Source organism: Colossoma macropomum, unplaced genomic scaffold (assembly GCF_904425465.1).
Source record: "Colossoma macropomum unplaced genomic scaffold, Colossoma_macropomum, whole genome shotgun sequence".
Lineage (NCBI taxonomy): Eukaryota > Metazoa > Chordata > Actinopteri > Characiformes > Serrasalmidae > Colossoma > Colossoma macropomum.
The window spans coordinates 23550-45429 of NW_023495347.1; the positions used below are offsets into that span (position 1 = coordinate 23550).

The following is a 21880-nucleotide window of genomic DNA, read 5'->3' on the forward strand; positions in this document are numbered from 1 at the left end:
TCTCAGTAAACAGTGCTGACTGAAGCAGTGAGCTGTGTTTTAGTTTATCTCTGTAAACAGTGCTGACTGAAGCAGTGAGCTGTGTTTTAGTTTATCTCAGTAAACAGTGCTGACTGAAGCAGTGAACTCTGTTTTAGTTTAGCTCAGTAAACACTGCTGGCTGAATCAGTGAGCTGTGTTTTCTCTGTACTGCATAGCTAAATTATTCCTTTAAAATTTTCACTGCTTTAATGCACACTGACCTTGCCCACACGCATACAGATGTGTTGAACGCATGCTTTGTCCGTGTTTTCGCCTACTGACTGCAGAAACTTTTGGATTATAATGATACACAGAACCTACTGAAGTGCTCTCTTCTCATGTTTGTGGAGAATCTTCTGTCTGAACGTGTCAGTGAGTGAAAGAATTAGATAGGTGTGAATTAAGCCTTTAGCTGAGTGACTGTAGCATCAGAAACACCACAGATTTCATCTGTCGCTGTGGGCATTAAGTTACATTAAAAGTCAGAAAATATGAAGTTCATGACTTTAAGGTCTACAAAGGAAATAATTTTTTTCTTGTTTATTTTATAGTCCAAGTCCTGTAGTCCAGACTTTAACGAGCCATTCTTACCTAAACTGTGAGACTCGACAGCTCTGAGTTTGTCTGGCAGGTTAGTTAGGATTCTTCTGAAATGTGTAAAAGTAGGGTAGTTTTCTCATCATGCCCCGTCAGAATAATATCTTTGGATGTCAGTCACACACTTACTCTCACAATAATATTGTATCCCTTTATTATAGTAACCCTTTAGATTATTGAGTTGTTGTTTATATAATTAACAGGTAATCAATAATCTGTACTGGACTACACTTTAAAGTCTCTCTCTCAGCCTGTTAGTCACACTAGTTCATACCGTCTGTTCACTGAACAAGGTTTATGGAGTTACACTCTGAAATTAATTATTTGGGGGAAATAGTGTAAAATTGATCTTTTCTTCTTTCATAATCAACATACAGTTTCTACTTTAATACATTTCACACACGCAGTGTGAGAATATAACCAGTAAGAAATTCTAAAACTTCTTCTGCCTGTATCACACACTGTACACCTGCTGATTTTCTCTTCACATGTGCATGTGTTCATTCTCATATTTTCTGTTTACAGCAATAAAAAGAAGACAAGAGGAAAGAGGTAAAGTGCAATTGTTTCTTTTCTGACTTTTTTATTTTAATTTAATCAGATATTCTGATGATTATCTGGTATATAATCCACTGAATCAGTGTGGAGCTGAAGGAGAACCACACATGTAAACAGTGAAACAGCAGAGGATCTGTTCACAGTCAGAACTGTTACAGAGCTCCATCCTGAAATGGGTGTTTGGAGATGAGGGTGAGAGTCACACTGAACATGAGCAGCTTCCAGAACAGTTCAGTCTGCTTCAACAACAAGACACAGCCTCATTAGGAAACAAGGACACAGTAGACTTTATTCATCAAAGCTGCACTCAGTCAAATCTGATCATAAAATGAGCGCAGGCAGATTTCACTGACTGTTCTGATATTGATCTTTGGTGTATCTGTACAATCAAACTCTCGTCTGGTAGGAGTCTGTAAATTTGAGTGTAATATTTATCCTGAACATGCGTAATTTGAGAATTACTAACCAAAACTACTATCAGTATCATCTATAATACCAATTACAAAAATAAAAATAGAAAGTACTCCTCCACAAATATTGGCACCCCTGTTAACATGAATAAATAGACTGTAAAGAACATTCCTTATTTCTCATTCTTTTTGTCTTTCATTTAATATCTTTACCAAACTCTAACCTAAAAAGAAAAAAAATATTTTTTTTCATGAAATAAATGTTTTCTCAAATCTGTATGTACCACAGTTGTTAGCACCCCTAGAAATTCTTAAGTGTGAAATCTAACTGAAATATATTTCCATTCATATTTAATGTTTTTAAGTTCACTGGAGTTATTAGGAACACTTTAATCGTCAGTCATGGCTTCCTGTTTTAGTACACTGTAAAAAACCTGCAGAATGTCAACATTCTGCAATCAGTTTTTTAAGTAAGTAGAACTTTGTTGCACAAAATTATGTAAACTCAAAAAAGCAAATTTTAACTCGAGCACCAAACTCATTTAAATATGTTTCATCAAGTAACATGTATCCTCAGTACTTATTGATTTAAGCTTCAAGTTCTATGAACTCAAACTGAATTTAGAGTTCAAATGCACCAAACTTGTTTAACTGTGTTGAAGAAAATCATGTTTGTTTTGAAACTACAGCTTTTAAAATTGATATGACTCATTTTGATGTACGTAGGTACCCAAAAGTATATAACCACAATACAGTGATGTAGACTTGGGCTAGTTACTGAAGAGTGTTAGACATACTGTGACAAATCCCCAGTATTCAAGCTGTATGACATTTTACAAAATGCAAAATGTACATCATTAAGCCATAATAAGTTAAGTGACCCTTATTAGTCCCACAACAGGGAAATTTCACCTCCGCATTTAATCTATCCATGAAGAAAAACACCACATACACACTAGTGAACACACACATTAGGGGGCAGTGAGCACACTTGCCCGGAGCGGCGCAGCGCCCGGGGAGCAGTTGGGGGTTAGGTGCCTTGCTCAAGGACACCTCAGTCACGTGCTGTTGGCTCTGGGGTTCGAGCCGGCGACCTTCCGGTCACGGGGTGGTTCGCTCACCTCCGGCCCATGACTGGCCCCAATTAACCCTGACTCCACACAGGTAGCAACAAGCAGTGCGCTAAAAGTAACCCTGACTCCACACAGGTAGCAACAAGCAGTGCGCTAAAAGTAATCCTGCATCCACACAGGTAGCAACAAGCAGTGCACTAAAATGAACTCTGCATCCACACAGGTAGCAACAAGCAGTGCACTAAAAGTAACCCTGACTCCACACAGGTAGCAACAAGCAGTGCGCTAAAAGTAACACTGACTCCACACAGGTAGCAACAAGCAGTGCGCTAAAAGTAACCCTGACTCCACACAGGTAGCAACAAGCAGTGCGCTAAAAGTCACCCTGACTCCACACAGGTAGCATCAAGCACTGCGCTAAAAGTAACTCTGAATCCACACAGGTAGCAACAAGCAGTGCGCTAAAAGTAACACTGACTCCACACAGGTAGCAACAAGCAGTGCACTAAAAGTAACCCTGACTCCACACAGGTAGCAACAAGCAGTGTGATAAAAGTAACTCTGCATCCACACAGGTAGCATCAAGCACTGTGCTAAAAGTAACCCTGCATCCACACAGGTAGCAACAAGCAGTGCGCTAAAAGTAACTCTGCATCCACACAGGTAGCAACAAGCAGTGCACTAAAAGTCACCCTGACTCCACACAGGTAGCAACAAGCAGTGCACTAAAAGTAACCCTGACTCCACACAGGTAGCAACAAGCAGTGCACTAAAAGTAACCCTGACTCCACAGAGGTAGCAACAACCAGTGCACTATAAGTAACCCTGCATCCACACAGGTAGCAACAAGCAGTGCGCTAAAAGTAACCCTGACTCCACACAGGTAGCAACAAGCAGTGCACTAAAAGTAATTCTGCATCCACACAGGTAGCAACAAGCAGTGCGCTATAAGTAACTCTGCATCCACACAGGTAGCAATAAGCAGTGCGCTAAAAGTAACTCTGCATCCACACAGGTAGCAACAAGCAGTGCGCTAAAAGTAACCCTGACTCCACACAGGTAGCAACAAGCAGCGCGCCAAAAGTAACTCTGCATCCACACAGGTAGCAACAAGCAGTGCGCTAAAAGTAATCCTGACTCCACACAGGTAGCAACAAGCAGTGCGCTAAAAGTAATCCTGACTCCACACAGGTAGCAACGACCAGTGCGCTAAAAGTAACCCTGACTCCACACAGGTAGCAACAAGCAGTGCGCTAAAAGTAACCCTGACTCCACACAGGTAGCAACAAGCAGTGCGCTAAAAGTAACTCTGCATCCACACAGGTAGCAACAACCAGTGCGCTATAAGTAACCCTGCATCCACACAGGTAGCAACAAGCAGTGCGCTAAAAGTAACCCTGACTCCACACAGGTAGCAACAAGCAGTGCGCTAAAAGTAACTCTGCATCCACACAGGTAGCAACAAGCTGTGCGCTATAAGTAACCCTGCATCCACACAGGTAGCAACAAGCAGTGCGCTAAAAGTAACCCTGACTCCACACAGGTAGCAACAAGCAGCGCGCCAAAAGTAACTCTGCATCCACACAGGTAGCAACAAGCAGTGCGCTAAAAGTAATCCTGACTCCACACAGGTAGCAACAAGCAGTGCGCTAAAAGTAATCCTGACTCCACACAGGTAGCAACGACCAGTGCGCTAAAAGTAACCCTGACTCCACACAGGTAGCAACAAGCAGTGCGCTAAAAGTAACCCTGACTCCACACAGGTAGCAACAAGCAGTGCGCTAAAAGTAACTCTGCATCCACACAGGTAGCAACAAGCTGTGCGCTATAAGTAACCCTGCATCCACACAGGTAGCAACAAGCTGTGCGCTATAAGTAACCCTGCATCCACACAGGTAGCAACAAGCAGTGCGCTAAAAGTAACGCTGCATCCACACAGTATTGGTAGCACCATGAAGAAAATGAAACAGGACTGAATCAACACTGTATAGTGTAAAAGAACTATATCAGTATATATTTGGTGGTTTCAATAAGAAACAAGTAATCAGCTCAGTCTAAAATCAGCAGATTTTCAAATATATGTGTCAATGTCATCTGATTCTGCATCTACAGGCAGCACTAGCCAGCTCATGCTGTGCTTTCACATTAGGATCTGACCAATATATTGGCTGCCCAGTACTCAGGTTTTGCCATATTACTGGTATCGACTTCTTTCAATGGTACAGGGAGCTAAGGCCTAAAATCGGGCCTGCATTGACATGGAAACAATGGGCTATAGTTTGATTTCTCTATAAAATAGCTTACTTTCTATGATATATTTATTTACAATATAGAATAAATATTTAAGATATTCCAACATGATCTAATCACACTAATACAGTCAGAGATTTATTTTACATTGTTTGCAACTGATTTTTAGCATATAATACTTTTATCTTTTAATTTTGTGAGTTTTGTTTGTTTGCATTTAGGAAATTTAAAAAGAAACAAAAAGTTTTTAATCACAAATATTAATATTGGCTGACTGTCCTTTTATCTACATATTTTTGCTCCTTAAAATCATCATTGGTGACAGTTTATCAGTTGGTCCCTACCTTACATTCTCACAGCTATAAACAATGTCTGTTGAGAAATCAGGTCCATATTCAATGATTATGCAGAATCTCACATCAGCTGGAATGAAGTTTTGAGCACTGACACATCTGACCGTTCAGTATCAGGGCGTGCATCACAAGGACCAACATCACAGCTGTGAAATGATCATTTAAAAGGTGGACACTGGATAATAGAGAATATTGGTCTTCATACCCAACATCAAGGGGAATGCCGTTTGGGTTTTAAGGGTTACCAAATACAGGAGTATGGTTTGGACATGATGGGACTAAAATGGTGTGGAATTGTGTAAAAGGGGTGGGGAGGTGACCTCATCACCCCAGAGGGGGATAAAAAGGGATGTTTTGAGATGATATTGGCTTTGTGGTTGACCGGGAACAATCTTGCCATTTGATGCTCAGTAAAGCAAAGCCCTTTTCCTTCATTCCACAAGAAACTGAGCTGAAGTCTTTTTCATTCCTTTTCATCCTTTTTCATTTTTGTTGATATTCTTTGATTCTTTCAATTCTTTTTGAAGACGTTAGATTACAGATAGTTATTAGGGCAGATAGTGTAGACAATATTAGAGTTACTTATAAATGTCCAGACCCTGGGCAGAGAGAGACGCTCTTGGCTGTGACACGTGTGTTTCATCTCTCTGGGGTTCTCAATGTTTAGAGCTTAAAAAAGCCTCAAGAGGAGAATAAATGCACTTGGGAGGTCACTGATGCCTTCCACAACGACATTTTCCTCAAGTCAATTACGTCTGGCGGAGAACACTGAGCACCTCCGTCATCTTCAAGGACAGTCAGGATCAACTTTCACATCTTTTGTGTACTCCTCTTCAGGATCAGTCGTCTGTTGGCCACTTTAACAGAAACAAAATCAAGAAACTAAAAAAAAAATGGACAAGGTCTGTTTCACTGCCTCATTTATCAATCATCTTTCATGCTATCATCAGTGAGTGAGATACTGATGGAAACAAAATAACAGTGGTCGGTTCTTTAGCTGCACTTTAATAGCCACAGCTAAGTAATAACTCATGCCCAATATTTCATTTGCCCAAGATATTCTGTAATGGACTCCTGTGATCCAAATCTAACACCTGTGATGCAGCTACATTAGTTTTTAATTAAGCTGAACACTAAAAGTAGAAGACGGGCAAGTATTTTAAAAGGTACGAAGGACTAGATGGACACAAAAAAGCACTAACACCACCTTTTACTACACACATTTATATATGTATATGTGTGTGTGTATATATATATATATATATATATATATATATATATATATATATATATATATATATATATACATATATATATATATATATATATATATATATATATAGATACAGATATGATAAATAGATAAATATGTGTATGTGTATATTTAGCAAGCAGGTCTTCAGGACAGTATTTCAACCTCTCCTAAAAAAAGAAGACCATTAAGCTCTGCAGTCTTTCTCTGCATCACAGTGTTTGAGGTCTGTGAAAAGTAAAAATCAGGAAAGTGAAAACCAAATATTTTACAGTACCTTTTTAACAATATTAACATTTCAGACATGTCAAAGCCCATAAAACAACTTGGTCATATATCAAGCAGAACAGTTGGGTTAAACCACACACCTGTTCATCAAACTCCTCAGGAAGTGCCTGCATATTTTCTCCATAGCCTCCCCTTCTACCCTGTACAGTTTAAGGAGTTTTGGCATTTAAAACTACAATTTTGCTCAAATACTCCATATGAACCCATTCATTTAGGGTTTGCTCAGGAGCGCCCTCAACCACTTGAGGAACCCAGAACACATTACTGAGTGGCAGCTCTCTTCACTGGAAACTCTCTGATCAGAATCTCCAGAAGCAGCTTAAACAGAGCTGCACACATTCGGGTTTATAGCCTGTGTGGAAGAACTCAACCCTTCATCTAAACTGAGTGATGAGGCTCTTCTCACGACTTTCACTTTTCCAACATGGACAGTAGCCTCACCATTTGCCGGATTTGTGAAGAGCAAAGGAGATCTTACGTGCATTCGAAACCCGAGTTCAGGAGATATGAGCTGTGTGCGAAAGAGCTAATGAAAAGTTTCATCTCATGAACGAAGTGGAGAAACTCTCCATTCTCCCTTTTTCGCAGTGGAAAGCATCCTGCAGTGTCACAGTCTGTCTGTTTCAGGAGAGGTAAAACACCATCTCATAGAAATTCTGTCCCTTTTTTAACATCCTTTTTCAAACAACTTTTAAACTGCGAGATTCCAAATATTCCAAAAAAAAAATTTGTGTTTCATCCGAATATTTTGTATTTTTGGGCTGTTTTTTCACGTCGCGTTCGCTGTTTGTCTTTGCAGTGAAAAAAGGTTTTGGATGTAGAAAAAACAGCCGTGTTCATCCAAGAGCTGAGACAACAAACTCAGCGTGAAATTTACCTTGGAGTGCTAGCGAGCTAACGGTTAGTGGTTAGCTAGCTAGGTTAGCCCACTACAGAAACCGTTCCACATTGAATCAAGTTAGCGGTGTTTTATTCAGCACTGACAGACTGAACCAGGTAGAACAGATAATCGGTGTGAACAGCACCAACTCCAATCATACAACAAACGCTGAACAGCAGAGTGAGCTAAACTCGCTAGCGTAACCCAGCATTTCCCCTCTCACTCGTTCAGCTTCAACTTTCAAACAGTTTATGAACCAGTTAGCTACTTACTTGAGTCTTGAGGCAGTGATGTACGACAAAAGGTAGCTGAGCTGCACAAATAGCTAAACATTTTAAACAAATGCCCATTTCCACTGTCCAGAATCAGACAGTTCAAAATACAGCTGCCAGATTTCTCACTAGGAGTAAAAGACACATCACCCCATTCTTAAATCCTTACACTGGTTACCAGTCTGTTACAGAATAGACTTTCAGATACTGTTACTGATCTATAAATGGCTATAACGGTGACTGAATCTCCATAGAAAACCTGTGGGATGGGGTGGGCAGTGTTTAAATCTCAGGAAAATGAAAATGTCATGCATATCATGAAAATATCTTGAAGAATCGTGATATATTATGTTTGCCATATCGCTCACGCCTACTGTGGGATGAGCTGATGAGAAGAGTCCACAAGCGTGAACCTCAGAATCTGAAGGATCTGGAGAATCTGAAGAATCCTGTGTGGAGGATTAATCTCAGATCTCTTGCTGTGTGTTTGAGCCTTGGGGCGATAAACGATATTAATGAATATCACAATAATTTCAACCAGTGACGATATTAAGTAATTTATTTTTTTATTTTTCATCATGTACCCTTGCCATGTGATCTTTTTTTCTTTTTTTATCTTTCTTTGTATTTAACCATTGAATTTGTACAAGCATTGTAATCTATGGGATGTTAAAATTTTAGACCTAAGCTATATAATTTAAGATTAGAATGTAGCATTTCAGTCTGGCAAAGAATTCTGGGTATATGCAAATGAAACACTGCGCTACATGTGACCTCCCTAGACGGTGAAATATGGATGAGCTTGTACAGAAGAAGGGTGTTACCGCGCCAGTTTGGCAATATTTTGGTTTCCAACCAGACGAACATGGAGAACCGTTAGATGTTAACAGTGTTACATGGCGTCTATGCAGAAAACTGATCATCACCAAAGGCGGCAGTGCTACCAATCAGGCACATCTCAGGAGACATCATCCAACTCAGCATGCTAAACTGGGTCTGGCACAAAGAGAAGGCAGTTCATCAAATCAATCACAAGTGCTTTCACAAAATGTACAAAGTACAAACGCAACAGCGCAAAGTGGTGAGATTGCACTACCAGTGTAACCCGTTACAGAGTGAAGGTTCTGCTGTTATTCAACACAGTCGAAAAGTCATCATTCAGAGAAACGTTACAGATCCTGAATCCACAGTACGAGCTGCCAAGCTGTAAGTACTTCAGCAAGACAGCGGTGCCTGAGATGTTCAAGCTGAAGTTGAGTGTTTGATCAACACAGTGGAGTTTTACTCAGTGACAACTGACATGTGGTCAGTACTGCTATGACTCCATAAATGTCACTGACAGTACACTTTATTTCAGCACAGTGGAAGCTTGGAAACAGTGGAAACGATGTTCTTTCCAGAGAGCCACACTGCAACCAATGTAGCTGAAGGTCTTCACTCTGTACTCCAGGACTGGAAAATGAGTGAAGAAACATTAACCTGCATTAAAACAGACAACGCTGCAATATAAAGTCAGCTGTAAGAGATGAACATGGATGGCAACAGTTTGATTGCTTTGGGCATAACCTACATCTGGGTGTGACGACTGCAGTTAAGAGGCGAGGACAGTGCAGCTCTGGGTCTGTGCTGATCGATCGTTGGTACTTTTTCCCCACAGCTGGCAGAAGAACTTTGTGCACTTTAATAAATAACTATTTATTAAATAACTATTTATTAAATAAAATGTATATTTATATAAAAAGAGATAAACAAGTAAACAGCTAAACAATTATTTACTTATTTATATAATTTATAATTTATATTTTTATTTACCATTTTGTGCTAAAGCAGCATTGTGCCACGCGCTGGGGCTCTAAGAGAATGATTGAGAGAATAATTGAGCAGGCCCAAGCAATTGGACGGGTTCTAGCCACTGACTGACGTGCACAGCCACCGACCTGGCAGGACCTTGATGTGCTGGAAGCGATGAACAAGGCTCTTAAGCCAGTTGCAGACTTCACTGATGTTCTGTCAGGAGAGGATTGTGTCACCATATCGTCGCTTTTGCCAAAACTTCTGCTTCTGAAAAGCGACGTATTGAGTGAATCAGAAACAGACGCTAATGAAGGACGTGAGACGCAGGATTTTGACAGAACTGGAGTTGAACTATGACTGAGAGTCAACCAGAAGATCGATGTGCACTGCAACACTGCTGGACCCCTGATTTCATGGCGAACGCTTAGCAGAACATGATTTGTGGCAGAGCATGTTTTCAGCACAGCTGGAAATGTCAGCCCCTCACGCTCTCATCTTAAACCTGACGAGGTTAACAGGCTTGTCTTTCTTGCAGAGAATGCGTGAGTGCGCTGACACACAGTAGTGAAAAAAATTTATTTTGCTGCTGAATGTACAATTTTTGCACAATACGCTGTTAATTTTCATCATATTCTGTGATGATAGTCAGCGGTTAAAACAATCCAATAGAATGTTTTTTGTCATAATTTTATTTATTTTATTTAGTTTGTTAATTTCTTAAGGATGCTGTATGTTTTTTCCAGGCTCATAATTTGAAGTTCATCATTTACTGGTGTAAATCAAAATAAAGTCTTTCTGTCTGATGCTGACTGAATTAAACTGCTGTAGTCATGAAAAAAGAAATGACAGTATTTGTGCATGAAACAATCTAGGTTGTTGAAGACTATAATAATAATAATAATAATAATAATAATAATTATTATTATTATTATTATTATTATTATTTTTATTATTATTTGTTCTATAACATAACTTTGTTTTTTCCAGAATTAAGATTCACTGCTATGATTCTCCTTTGCTGTTCCACTGAGACGCAGCAGTTCACTTGCATAGGCTGCAGTAAAATGATCATGTGACTGAAACAGATGAAAGACTCGCTGGGTTTTCTTCGTAAATTATTTTTTACATGATAATATCGTTTATCGTGATAATTCTGGAGATGAAGATCATTTGTCTAAATTTACATTATCGCCCAAGCCTAATGTGTTCTCCAGTCTCATTATCCATTATAGGAGAGACTCAGATCTGTTATCTTTGCAAAGGGAGGCAGCACAAAGTATTAAATGAAGGGGTGCCAACAGTTGTGACTCTGGTTTAGGTGTTGCCTTCAGTCATTGTTCTTCAAATAAATGTCAGACTTTTGGTAATATTTTGCATGAACTATGAAAAGGATCAGCAGTGAAGAATGTTTTTACAGCTTGCTTTGCTCCTGTTTACCAGGGGTGCCAATATTTGTGGAGGGCAGTGTAACAGTAGAAAAGTGGATGTACTTTATTACATGAACACTGGTATAAACTCACACTGCAGCTGTTACAGGTTCCTTTTAAGCCCATATTACACTGTGTTTTAGTTTATAGTACTGACTCCGCCCACAACATAAACACTACAGAACACAGCTGGAGCGTTCTGCTCTCTTCAAACTGACACGTTTGGTTTATTTCATATTTTATTGTTTCCAGTGGTCGTAATTTTAACACTATAAAGTTTGGTCAGTAGGGGGAGCTGTGCACTCACTGCTCAGCCTCAAACTGCTTACAAGCACAGCCATTGACTCACAGCTGCTGAATGCTGATGTTTTATAGGCTTCCTGCTGAAACATCTGCATGAGTTACGGCGTGCTTCATGTAAATTATATGTTTATGAAGGTAAATTGAGGCGTGGCTGCTAATTATATGTAAATAAGGTACTCATGCATGGGTGCTTCTTTCCACCTCTGAAGATTCTTCAGTTGCACCCAAATCACCGCTTGTTTCATTCAGGGTGGTCAGATCTGCACTGTTTTCTACACAAGTATAATGAAATAGGACACAATGTGAATGATGTCCAGCACTGTTCTTTACACTGCAGTCCAGCTCCTGTTTGTGGAGAATTATAAATAATAGCTTTGGAGTCCAAATTACTCTCAGAACAATATTACACTACTTTATTATAGTAGCCCTTTGGATAATTAGGTTACTGTTTATGTTATTAACAGGTGGTCAGTATCTGTACTGGACTACAGTTTAAAGTGACCCTTTCAGCCCTGTTAGTCACACTAGTTGATACAGTCTGTTCACTGAACCAGGTTTATGGAGTAAGACTCTGAAATTAATAATTTGGGGGAAACAATTTGATCTTTTTTTCCCTTTTAAAATCAGCATGCAGTTTCTTCTTTAATACATTTCACACACACAGTGTGAGAATATGAACAGTAACTAACTCTACAAACAGCTGCTACCTTGAAAACAGATCACACACCTGCTGATTTTCTCTTCATGTGTGCTCGTGTTCATTCTTAATCTTCTCTGTTTGCAGAAAGGACAGTAAAGGAAGAGCTGATGAGAGGTAAACTGGAGTTTTTATTTTCTTACTGTTTACATTTGTTTAACCAGAGAGTCTGAAGTTAATCTGATACTATATGATCCACTGAATCAGTGTGGAGCTGAAGGAGATCCACACATGTAAACAGTGAAACAGCAGAGGATCTGTTCACAGTCAGAACTGTTACAGAGCTCCATCCTGAAATGGGTGTTTGGAGATGAGGGTGAGAGTCACACTGAACATGAACAGAGCAGCAGCTCCAGAAGGGCACTGTCTGCTTCAACAAACTGCCTGTGAATGATGTCCAGCACCAGTCCTTACATTCCATATCTCTAATCATTTCAGCCAGACTGATAGCTTATCATTACTTTATAATCAGAGTCACTTTATTTCACCAAGTGTGTTACTTGTACAGGGAGTTTGTCTTGGTGAGTCACAGATGTGTGACATGTGACATACTGAACAGAGCAGACACACAGACTGATAACAAGTATTAAACTAAGAGACAAATAAAATAAAAATACAATAAATAGAAAAAAGAAGAATAAATAACTATTATGTATGGAATATTACAGAATGATATTAATATTTGTACAGTTACGGAGGAGTTACTGTAGTACAGTGAGGAGGTTTGATGGTCAGTGTAAAGTATGAGTGTCCACTGTGGTTTATGAGCTGCAGCTCTGGGGGAAAAACTGTTAGCATGTCTGGTTGTGCTGGTTTTGATGGTCCTGAATCTTCTACCAGAGGGGCGTGTCTGAAAGAGGTGATGTTCAGGATGAGAGGGGTCAGCTGTAGTTTTGCCAGTGTGCTTAGTCATCCTGCTGTGGATGTCCTGAAGCGTTGGCAGATACATCCAGTAACCCCCTCCACTGTCCTGATTATGCTCTGGAGTTCTGTGGTAGTGGTGAATGATGTGAGGACGGACTTGATGATCGCTGTGTAGAACTGGATCATCAGACACTGCGGGAGGTTGAATTTCTTCAGCTTTATCAGGAACAACATTCTCTGCTGGTTTTCCTGTGGGGGGGGGGTGGATAGGGAGGGGTCGGGGGTGTAAAAACACATGCTGACCTCAAAAATCAGGATGCCATCTTGTGACATATTCAGCTCTAGTAACTCTAGAGCACTAAAGATAAAAATAAGTTTCCACAATGCTGTTGTTTTTTCTTCTCAGATTTTTTTTGTTCATTGTAAGTTCAATGTTCATGTTAAAGTCCTTTAAGTTGTAGGTTAATTACAATCAAAATATTACATATTTCAGTGATGCCCCCCCAACACACACACATACACACTCTCTCTGTCTCTCTCTCTGTCTCTCTCTGCCTCTCTCTCTCACTCACTCACTCAATTGGTAACCCTGTTGCCAAAGCAGTTAACAAGAAGCACAACATAAATAAGAGAAAGATAATAATCTAGATTACAATAAAGCACTAGAAATGAAATTATTCACAGGATTAATAATTAATAAAGGAAAAGGAAAATAAGAGTCAACACAATTTCAGATCATGTAATAAATCATAATAATTAATAATCAATAATAGTTTGTTGATGTGGGCTGTGCTACTTAATGAAAAATTACGTTATTGAAAGTTCACAAGAGATTTGCTGAAAGATTTACTGACTACAATATAAAGGTTCTCTGGGCTTTTCTGTGTGATTTCACTCACTTTTTACGTTAACTGTTATTATTTTCCAGGTCAAATTATTTTTCAGTCATCAGAAAAATAAGCCATTTGTGAAAGAATTATAGAATGCTTCTAATCTAATCTAATCTAGTTTTAATCTTCACAAATCATTTATTAACATTAAAATTTTATGTATTTTAGTTTATTTTTAATGAGACAAAGTCAGTGTTGATTGATCTGTTATAAATAATATGCACACTTTTGAATTATTTTCAGGAAAAATTCTAAAATTTAACAGCTTTGGACTCTCAGCCATTTGCATTTTATATATGTATACATATATATTACTTCTTTAAATCTGTTTTTATCTTGATCTTCCCATCAGTGATACATGCTTTGCTGAAGCCTGAAGAGAAGCAGTGTGATGCCTCATCAGTGGAGAAGGGTCTGCTGAAGCCTGAAGAGAAGCAGTGTGATGCCTCATCAATGGAGATGGGTTTGCTGAAGCCTGAAGAGATGCAGCCTGATGCCTCTTCAGTGGCAAAGGGTTTGCTGAACGATCTAAGAAAAGTCTCACTAAAGGAATTAAGGAAAAAGCTGCAGGAAATGGTGGAATCTCGCTCTAAAGTTGTGTGAGTATTTTCATTCTATACTACAGTTTTATGCGAAAGTGTGAGCACCCCTGGTCACATTACATGTTTTGTTCATTTTCTAAGTGTAAACAAGTTAATACAGTATCTCAGTGGGACTAACCTAAATATGGCAGAGTTTTATTGCATATTAGTGATTTATTTACTGAATCTAAAATATTGAAAGAAGTAAAATAAAATGCGGCATGTGCAAATGTTTGGGCACCCTATTAGGACCACTACTTTTTTGACTCATTAGGTCTTAATCCAAGTCAGGTGTAGACGATTCTGAAGCATAATGAATTATATGAGCCTTCAGTCCTCTTGTGTTTATATTTAACCTCCACAAGCTCACCTAAACAGAAGACTGAGGATCTGAAACTGAAGATAACTGACTCTCATCTTATTACACTATAAAACGAAACTACAGGACTCTTAGATGAATATAACAGATATCTGAACTCTTCCTGTTTTTACTGTCTAATATTTTTAAAATTATTTTTACATTTGAACCTTTTCAGTCTTTTATGTAGACCCAGATTTCTGAGTCATGGTTTTCAGTGTATATACACAGCCTTAGTACAGACATTTCCCACAACTACAAGCATATGGCTCATTACCATAAACTCTATTCTCTAAACCTTTAACAGAGTAAACTTACTGTTCAATGAAAAACTCTACACACACCTGAAAATTAAATCAGTCAGAATCTCGCACACAGAGCAGAGATGCACACACACACTGACTGAATAAGACACTGTACTGTAAAACATCCAAATACAAACCCCACATACAGCAAACACTAAACAAACACTTTACATTTTCAAATTATGATCAAAGTTTGATCACCCATCAATTTTATTTACCCATAAAAAACCCAAAGAAGTGTAGAGGCTGAGAGGAGAGTGCTTCTGGCCTGCTGTACCTGCAGGCCTTCAGGGGAGGAGCGTGGACTTTAAAACAGGCTCTCCAAGCTAAGAGAGAGAGTTGGGCCAAAGTAGACCACATTAAATCAGTGAACTTTTGTGAGTGATTATGTGTAAATAAAGGGCACTTTTAAGTGTCTAAAAATAGTGTCTTGCGCATGAGCTGAACTCTGTGTATATTTGGTTTTCTATACTGCCTCCACAGGCTGACATCACAGAGCTGTTTCCTAATCAGAGCTGATTTACTAACAGTGAAGAAAAAATGACTACCATTCAGAAATTACTTCACTTTCAGATTAAATCAGATTAAATGTTATTTAATGTTTAATAATAACATAAAATGTGGAGATGTATATTTGTAATATAAATACCATAAACTACAAACAAGACATTCTACTTACTATTGCAGGTATTTTTGGAAACAATAAAGATGTTATAATGATGAACAGTTTGGTGTAATTATCTATTTAGAATCATATTCTCACAGGTTATTTGCCTTGAGATTTGTCTCTTGGAGCCACCTATTATCTTGTACTGGGAATGTCTGTGTATGGGTATGAATATGATAAATTTTGGGCTAAATGGCAGTGGGAACAAACTGATAGTGAAATTTTTAAACCAATCTAACACCTTGTGAAAATTTTTAAAAGTTTTAAAATGGTGGCATGACACAAGTGAGTGGAGCTTTAGAGTGTTCTGACTCTTTAGGGCAAGATCCAACATAGGGCTCCCATCCTCACAATGTTCAACAGGGGGACTGTGGAGAGCATTCTGAGCAGCTGCATCACTGCCTGGTTTGGGAATTGCACCAGCTCTGACCCCAAGACCCTACAGCGCATAGTGAGGACAGCTGAGAAGATCATCGGGGTCTCTCTCCCCTCCATCATGGACATCTACACCACACGTTGTATCCAGAAAGCCACCAGCATTGTAAACGACCCCATCCATCCCTCACATGGACTTTTTTCACTGCTGCCGTCTGGCAGAAGGTACCGGAGCATCCGTGCCATCACTGCCAGACTCTGCAACAGCTTTGTCCCTCAAGCGATCAGGTTTTTAAATTCACAAGGGCTGAACTAAACCCCCCCCTTACACCCCTCTTTTGATGCACTACTTGCACTATCTGGAACATTGCTGCTAATGCTGTGTTTACACTGTTTTACTACCTCAGTAACTGCTGTGCTCACGTATGTTATCTGACTGTGTAAACTCGCAGATCACAGAATGGTTAATACCTCTGCACCTTATTCCACTACCTCATGCTCAGAAATGAGTGCTGTGTCGGTGCTGCACTGTCCTGTCTGTTTACTGTGTCTAATGTCTGTTTAATTTATTGTATTTATTGTATTGTTTCTAGCTTAATTTTTTGTTTGCACACTTAGGTCTGCACGTTCGCACTTTGTACTTTTTGTTCCTTGTTGCACCGTGTTGTTCCTGGAGGAACGTAATTTCACTCCACTGTGTACTTGTACATAGATGGAATGACAATAAAAGCCTCTTGACTTGACTTGACTTTTATAACCTTCTTAAAAGTAGGGAATCCTCACCGGCCAGTTAAGAACACAAGACCGAGTCTGCATAAAGAAACAACACCAGTTGAACATTTACTGAGGTTTCTGCAATGTTGGATAAGCATGACAGTTTCTAGATTGGTGTATAATTATCAAGGTCTGAAGCCTCATCTGTCTTACGTTAAACAATGATATGAGCTGTTTTCCAGATACTTTCCATGAATTCTGCATAATAAAACAAAAATAAAATGTACATAATACAATATTTACTAAAATCAGGGTAGCAGGACACAGACAAAGGGGGTCCAGCCCCAGGGGCTTCTCTCCTGTAGTTTTTCATGAGTTAATTACTGTGAGACCTTTAGCTGTTATGTAGAGAGAAGGGATGGAGTGTGAAGAGATGTTAGAGATGTTAGAGATTTATCAGTCTACAGCTCTGATCATCATTCTGGACACGTCTGTCACTGGTTTCATTCTTTTTTCAGATTCTCAGTTTCCTACTAATCATCTGAAACCTGTGAAGGTGCACAGGAGCAGCATATTAGAATCACTTTATACATGCATCTGCAAAGTGGGTTAATTAGACATTTGGCCTCATTCATGAAACCTGGGCAGAATGAATTTTGCATAAAATGTTTGTAAAACATTTTTCACATAAGTTTCCACAGTCATTAAAGTTTTTGTAGTCTAACAAAAGTACAGAGAAAATGTACTCCTGCTCCTGACCACCCAGAAAGCATTTGTGAATACCAAAATCATCGAAAAGTCTTGAAGAGAAAGTAACATGACTGAATTTTAATACAAATATCATCCAGGCAGTGTTTCAGATGGATGGGTGGATGGCAATTGCAGTGTTACAGTAGCAAGACATATAAATACACATAAACTGACATTGTAGGGAGAAATAAAAATAGAAATAAAAATACACATAAATTATGCAGAAATAAAAATTAGACATAAGTTAGAGTAAAGTATGAGAAAGTAGGAATAAAAGTCCATCTTTTTGCATATTTACACAGCATATAGCATATACGACAGATTTGGTGCATTTACATGAGAGCAGGTATTGCACTAAGTGGTATGACACACCATGCAGTATAACCATGTTTATCACGCATTATAAATTGTAAATGTAGTGCAGTATAAATAGTGTTTGTCAGTGCCAAAGAAACTTAGTCTATTCATAAACACACACTGAGCCATGCCGTGATTTCTTTTAAAATCAAAAATGGTTTTGGAGGGAGCGTGTAGTTCGGTAAATGGTTTCAAGTGATACGCAACATTATATTGACTGAGGAACATTTCTCTGTTTAGTATTTTTCAGAAAAAAAGACACCAAAGCTCAGCATTTAGTTTTCTATCGGCTGACACTTCCAGGGTTGGCAAATTTGCAGGGTTAAAGTTCACCTCTGTGCGAAGTGAAATGTAACGCTACCGGAACCAAATAAATTTTTCATATTTTCAAGTTGTTTTCCCTTTCAAATGACATGGCTTTTTAGCCAGCCACTCAAAATTATTTTCTCTGTGTTTTATAAGGTATGTATAGCTTTGTAGTACCACTCTAGCAGTACTCTTGCACCCGCAGAACCACGTTGCAACCTCCACGTGAAGAACCCCTGATAGACAGTATGGTCTGTATTAGATGCAGCTTGCGTTAATTAAACAAACAGCGCCTGAGTTCACTCATGTAGATATTTCACACTTCACTAAAAATACTGAATTGCACTATGAGTTATGAGCAGTAAACACTCATTTTTAACCATTTAATTGCCACATTATGATGAAGCCGTGCTTTCTGTGTAGTCTTTAAGCAACTGCCACTAGTAAGTAGCCTTTTTAGTGAAAAGTACATCATTGTGTTCCAAACATTCACCCTATCTGGTTTTCCAAACATTCACACTATCCATGCTATTTAATTATTGTCATTTTTCGCATTTCAAGATATTTTAACTGTTTTTCTTTTTAGCAGATATTTTTTAGCTTTTTATCAATTTAAAGTTTATTTTTAAAAATTCAACATTTCCAAATGTTTATACTGTCTAGAAGTTCCTAAAACATTATACACTAGGCCTGGGCTATATCAACAAATAATTTGCATGATATTTTCTAGTTAAACTGTGATTGTCAGTAATATAGACCACCAGCGATAACATCCAGTCATTTTTCCTTTGTTTTTTACTGCAGTGAGTCACTTTGAGGCAAGCTGAAGTTCCAAAGCATGTGAATATTTATTTTCGATTCCATTCATGTAACATCTTTCTCTCTGTCTCTTTCTCTCTCTCTCTCTCTCTCTCTCTCTCTCCCTCTCTTTGTCTCTCTCTCTATCTGCCACATAGCTGGTCAGTCTGTCTACAGAGTCTTGATCTTCAGAAGGAATGGAAATGTATAACTGGGTGTCGTCAGTATAGCTATGAAAATTTATACTATGCTTCCTAATGACATCACCTAGAGGTAGCATGTACAAAGAGAAAAATAAAGGCCCTAAGACTGAACCTTGGGGGACTCCACAAGTAATGTCAAATCTTTTTGATGAATGATTTCCAAGTGAAACCATGAACTGCCTATTACTTAAATATGATTTAAACCATTCTAAAACTGTGCCCGAGAGGCCGACCCAGCATTCAAGACGCTGGAGTAAAATCTTGTGGTCAACGGTATCAAAGGCTGCACTAAGATCTAATAAAACCAAAATAGAAGGGTTTTGTGCATCAGCGCTGAGCCTGAGGTCATTCATAAAGTGAACCAGTGCTGTCTCTGTACTGTGGTCAGAACGAAAACCTGACTGAAACTTCTCATATAACCTGTTTGATATTAGATACACATTTAGTTGTTTGAAAACAACTTTTTCTAAGACTTTACTTAGAAAAGGTAGGTTTGAAATCAGTCTAAAATTATTTGGTATGGAAGGGTCCATGCTACTCTTTTTTAGCAGAGGCTTCACCAGGGCAGTTTTGAAAGCATCTGGAAAAACACCTGTTTACAGAGAACAATTTACAATAGTTAAAACATCATTGTGAACACAATCAAAAACCATCTTAAGGAATGAAGTAGGAACAGGGTCAAGATCACATGTGGATGAACTGAGTTTGTTTAAAATAGTTGTGAGCTCCTCATAGTTGATAACAGAGAAAGATGTCATTACTGATGTAGGTGGCTTATCAGGAACATTATAGGAGCTTGTTTGAGTCTGCTGAGCTACTCCCTGTCGTATCAGATGTATTTTATTTTGGAAATGAATTGCGAACTCTTCACAGATTTTAGCAGATAAATCATCATGAAATGCACTAGCAGACAAGTTAGGGTTAATTAGTCGGTACATGGTGGAAAAAAGGATTTTGGTATTATCTTTATGTCTGTTAATTACACTGGAGAGATATGACTGTCTGGATATTTTCATAGCATTATTATAGACTGAGATCTGATCTTTGAGAATATCATTGTGTACCTGCAGTTTAGTTTTCCTCCATAAGCGTCTGATTTACGACAGTTTCTCTTAAGCTGGCGTATTTCCGCATTCATCCATGGATTTTTAAGAGTACACAAACTTTTATTCCTTTTTACTGGAGCGAGAATGTCAAGAGTTTCCCATAATCTAGCACTTAGATCGGAGACTAGATCATTACAGGATGGAGTCAGATCTGTATTCGCTGAACTATTATAAACAGTTTTAAACTTTTCAACTGTTTCTGAGTCTATGTAACGTTTTTTTAAAGTAACTTTCAGGTGCTTTCTTCTTTACTTCTAAATTGATTTGAAAGAAAATACAGAAATGATCTGATATGAAAACATCTGAGATTTGAGACACATTTGTATTTAAACCTTTACTGATGACCAGATCCAGGATGTGACCAAGCTTGTGGGTAGTGCTGCCCATGTGCTGCTTCAAATCAAATGTCTCTAGAAGTCTAATGAATTCTAATGCATTACTATCTGAAGGATTATTGATATGTAAGTTAAAATGATTGTTTATTGAGTTTATTGAGTTAGTCTTAGGTAGAAATGTTCTATAATATAGTGAATTGTGTCTAGACTGTGTGTTTATTAAAGAGAGAGGCTGTAGTGTGATGTTAGTGTTAGTTAGAAATGGTCTATAATGTAGTGAATTCAGTCTAAACTGAGTGTTTATTATAGAGAGATACTGTAGTGTGATGTTAGTCTTAGATATGTTCTATAATGTAGTGTATTCAGTCTAAACTGAGTGTTTATTAGAGAGAGAGGCTGTAGTGTGATATTAGTCTTAGTTATAAATGTTCTATGATGTAGTGAATTCAGTCTAAACTGAGTGTTTATTAGAGAGAGAGGCTGTAGTGTGATATTAGTCTTAGTTATAAATGTTCTATGATGTAGTGAATTCAGTCTAAACTGAGTGTTTATTAGAGAGAGAGGCTGTAGTGTGATGTTAGTCTTAGAAATGTTCTGTAATGTAGTGAATTCAGTCTAAACTGAGTGTTTATTAGAGAGAGAGGCTGTAGTGTGATGTTAGTCTTAGTTAGAAATGTTCTGTAATGTAGTGAATTCAGTCTAAACTGAGTGTTTATTATAGAGAGAGGCTGTAGTGTGATGTTAGTCTTAGTTAGAAATGGTCTATAATGTAGTGAATTCAGTCTAAACTGAGTGTTTATTAGAGAGATAGGCTGTAGTGTGATGTTAGTCTTAGTTAGAAATGTTCTGTAATGTAGTGAATTCAGTCTAAACTGAGTGTTTATTATAGAGAGAGGCTGTAGTGTGATGTTAGTCTTAGTTAGAAGTGTTCTATAATGTAGTGAATTCAGTCTAAACTGAGTGTTTATTAGAGAGATAGGCTTTAGTGTCATGTTTGTCTTAGTTAGAAATGTTCTATAATGTAGTCAATTGTGTTTAAACTGAGTGTTTATTAAAGAGAAACGCTGTTGTGTGATGTTAGTCTTAGATAGAAATG

The 21880-nt window shown here is 38.3% G+C and overlaps 1 protein-coding gene across 1 annotated transcript in view; it reads left to right on the top strand.

Annotated features, from left to right (window-relative positions):
- The first annotated feature begins 9919 nt into the window (after window positions 1-9919).
- Window positions 9920-21880, top strand: part of LOC118801846 (ribonuclease inhibitor-like) — a 35125-nt gene continuing 23164 nt past the window's right edge. Inside the window, exons 1-3 of the mRNA XM_036562237.1 lie at window positions 9920-10064; window positions 12263-12292; window positions 14282-14528. Coding sequence (XP_036418130.1) covers window positions 9920-10064; window positions 12263-12292; window positions 14282-14528 — 422 coding nt within the window. The remainder of the gene's footprint in view (window positions 10065-12262; window positions 12293-14281; window positions 14529-21880) is intronic.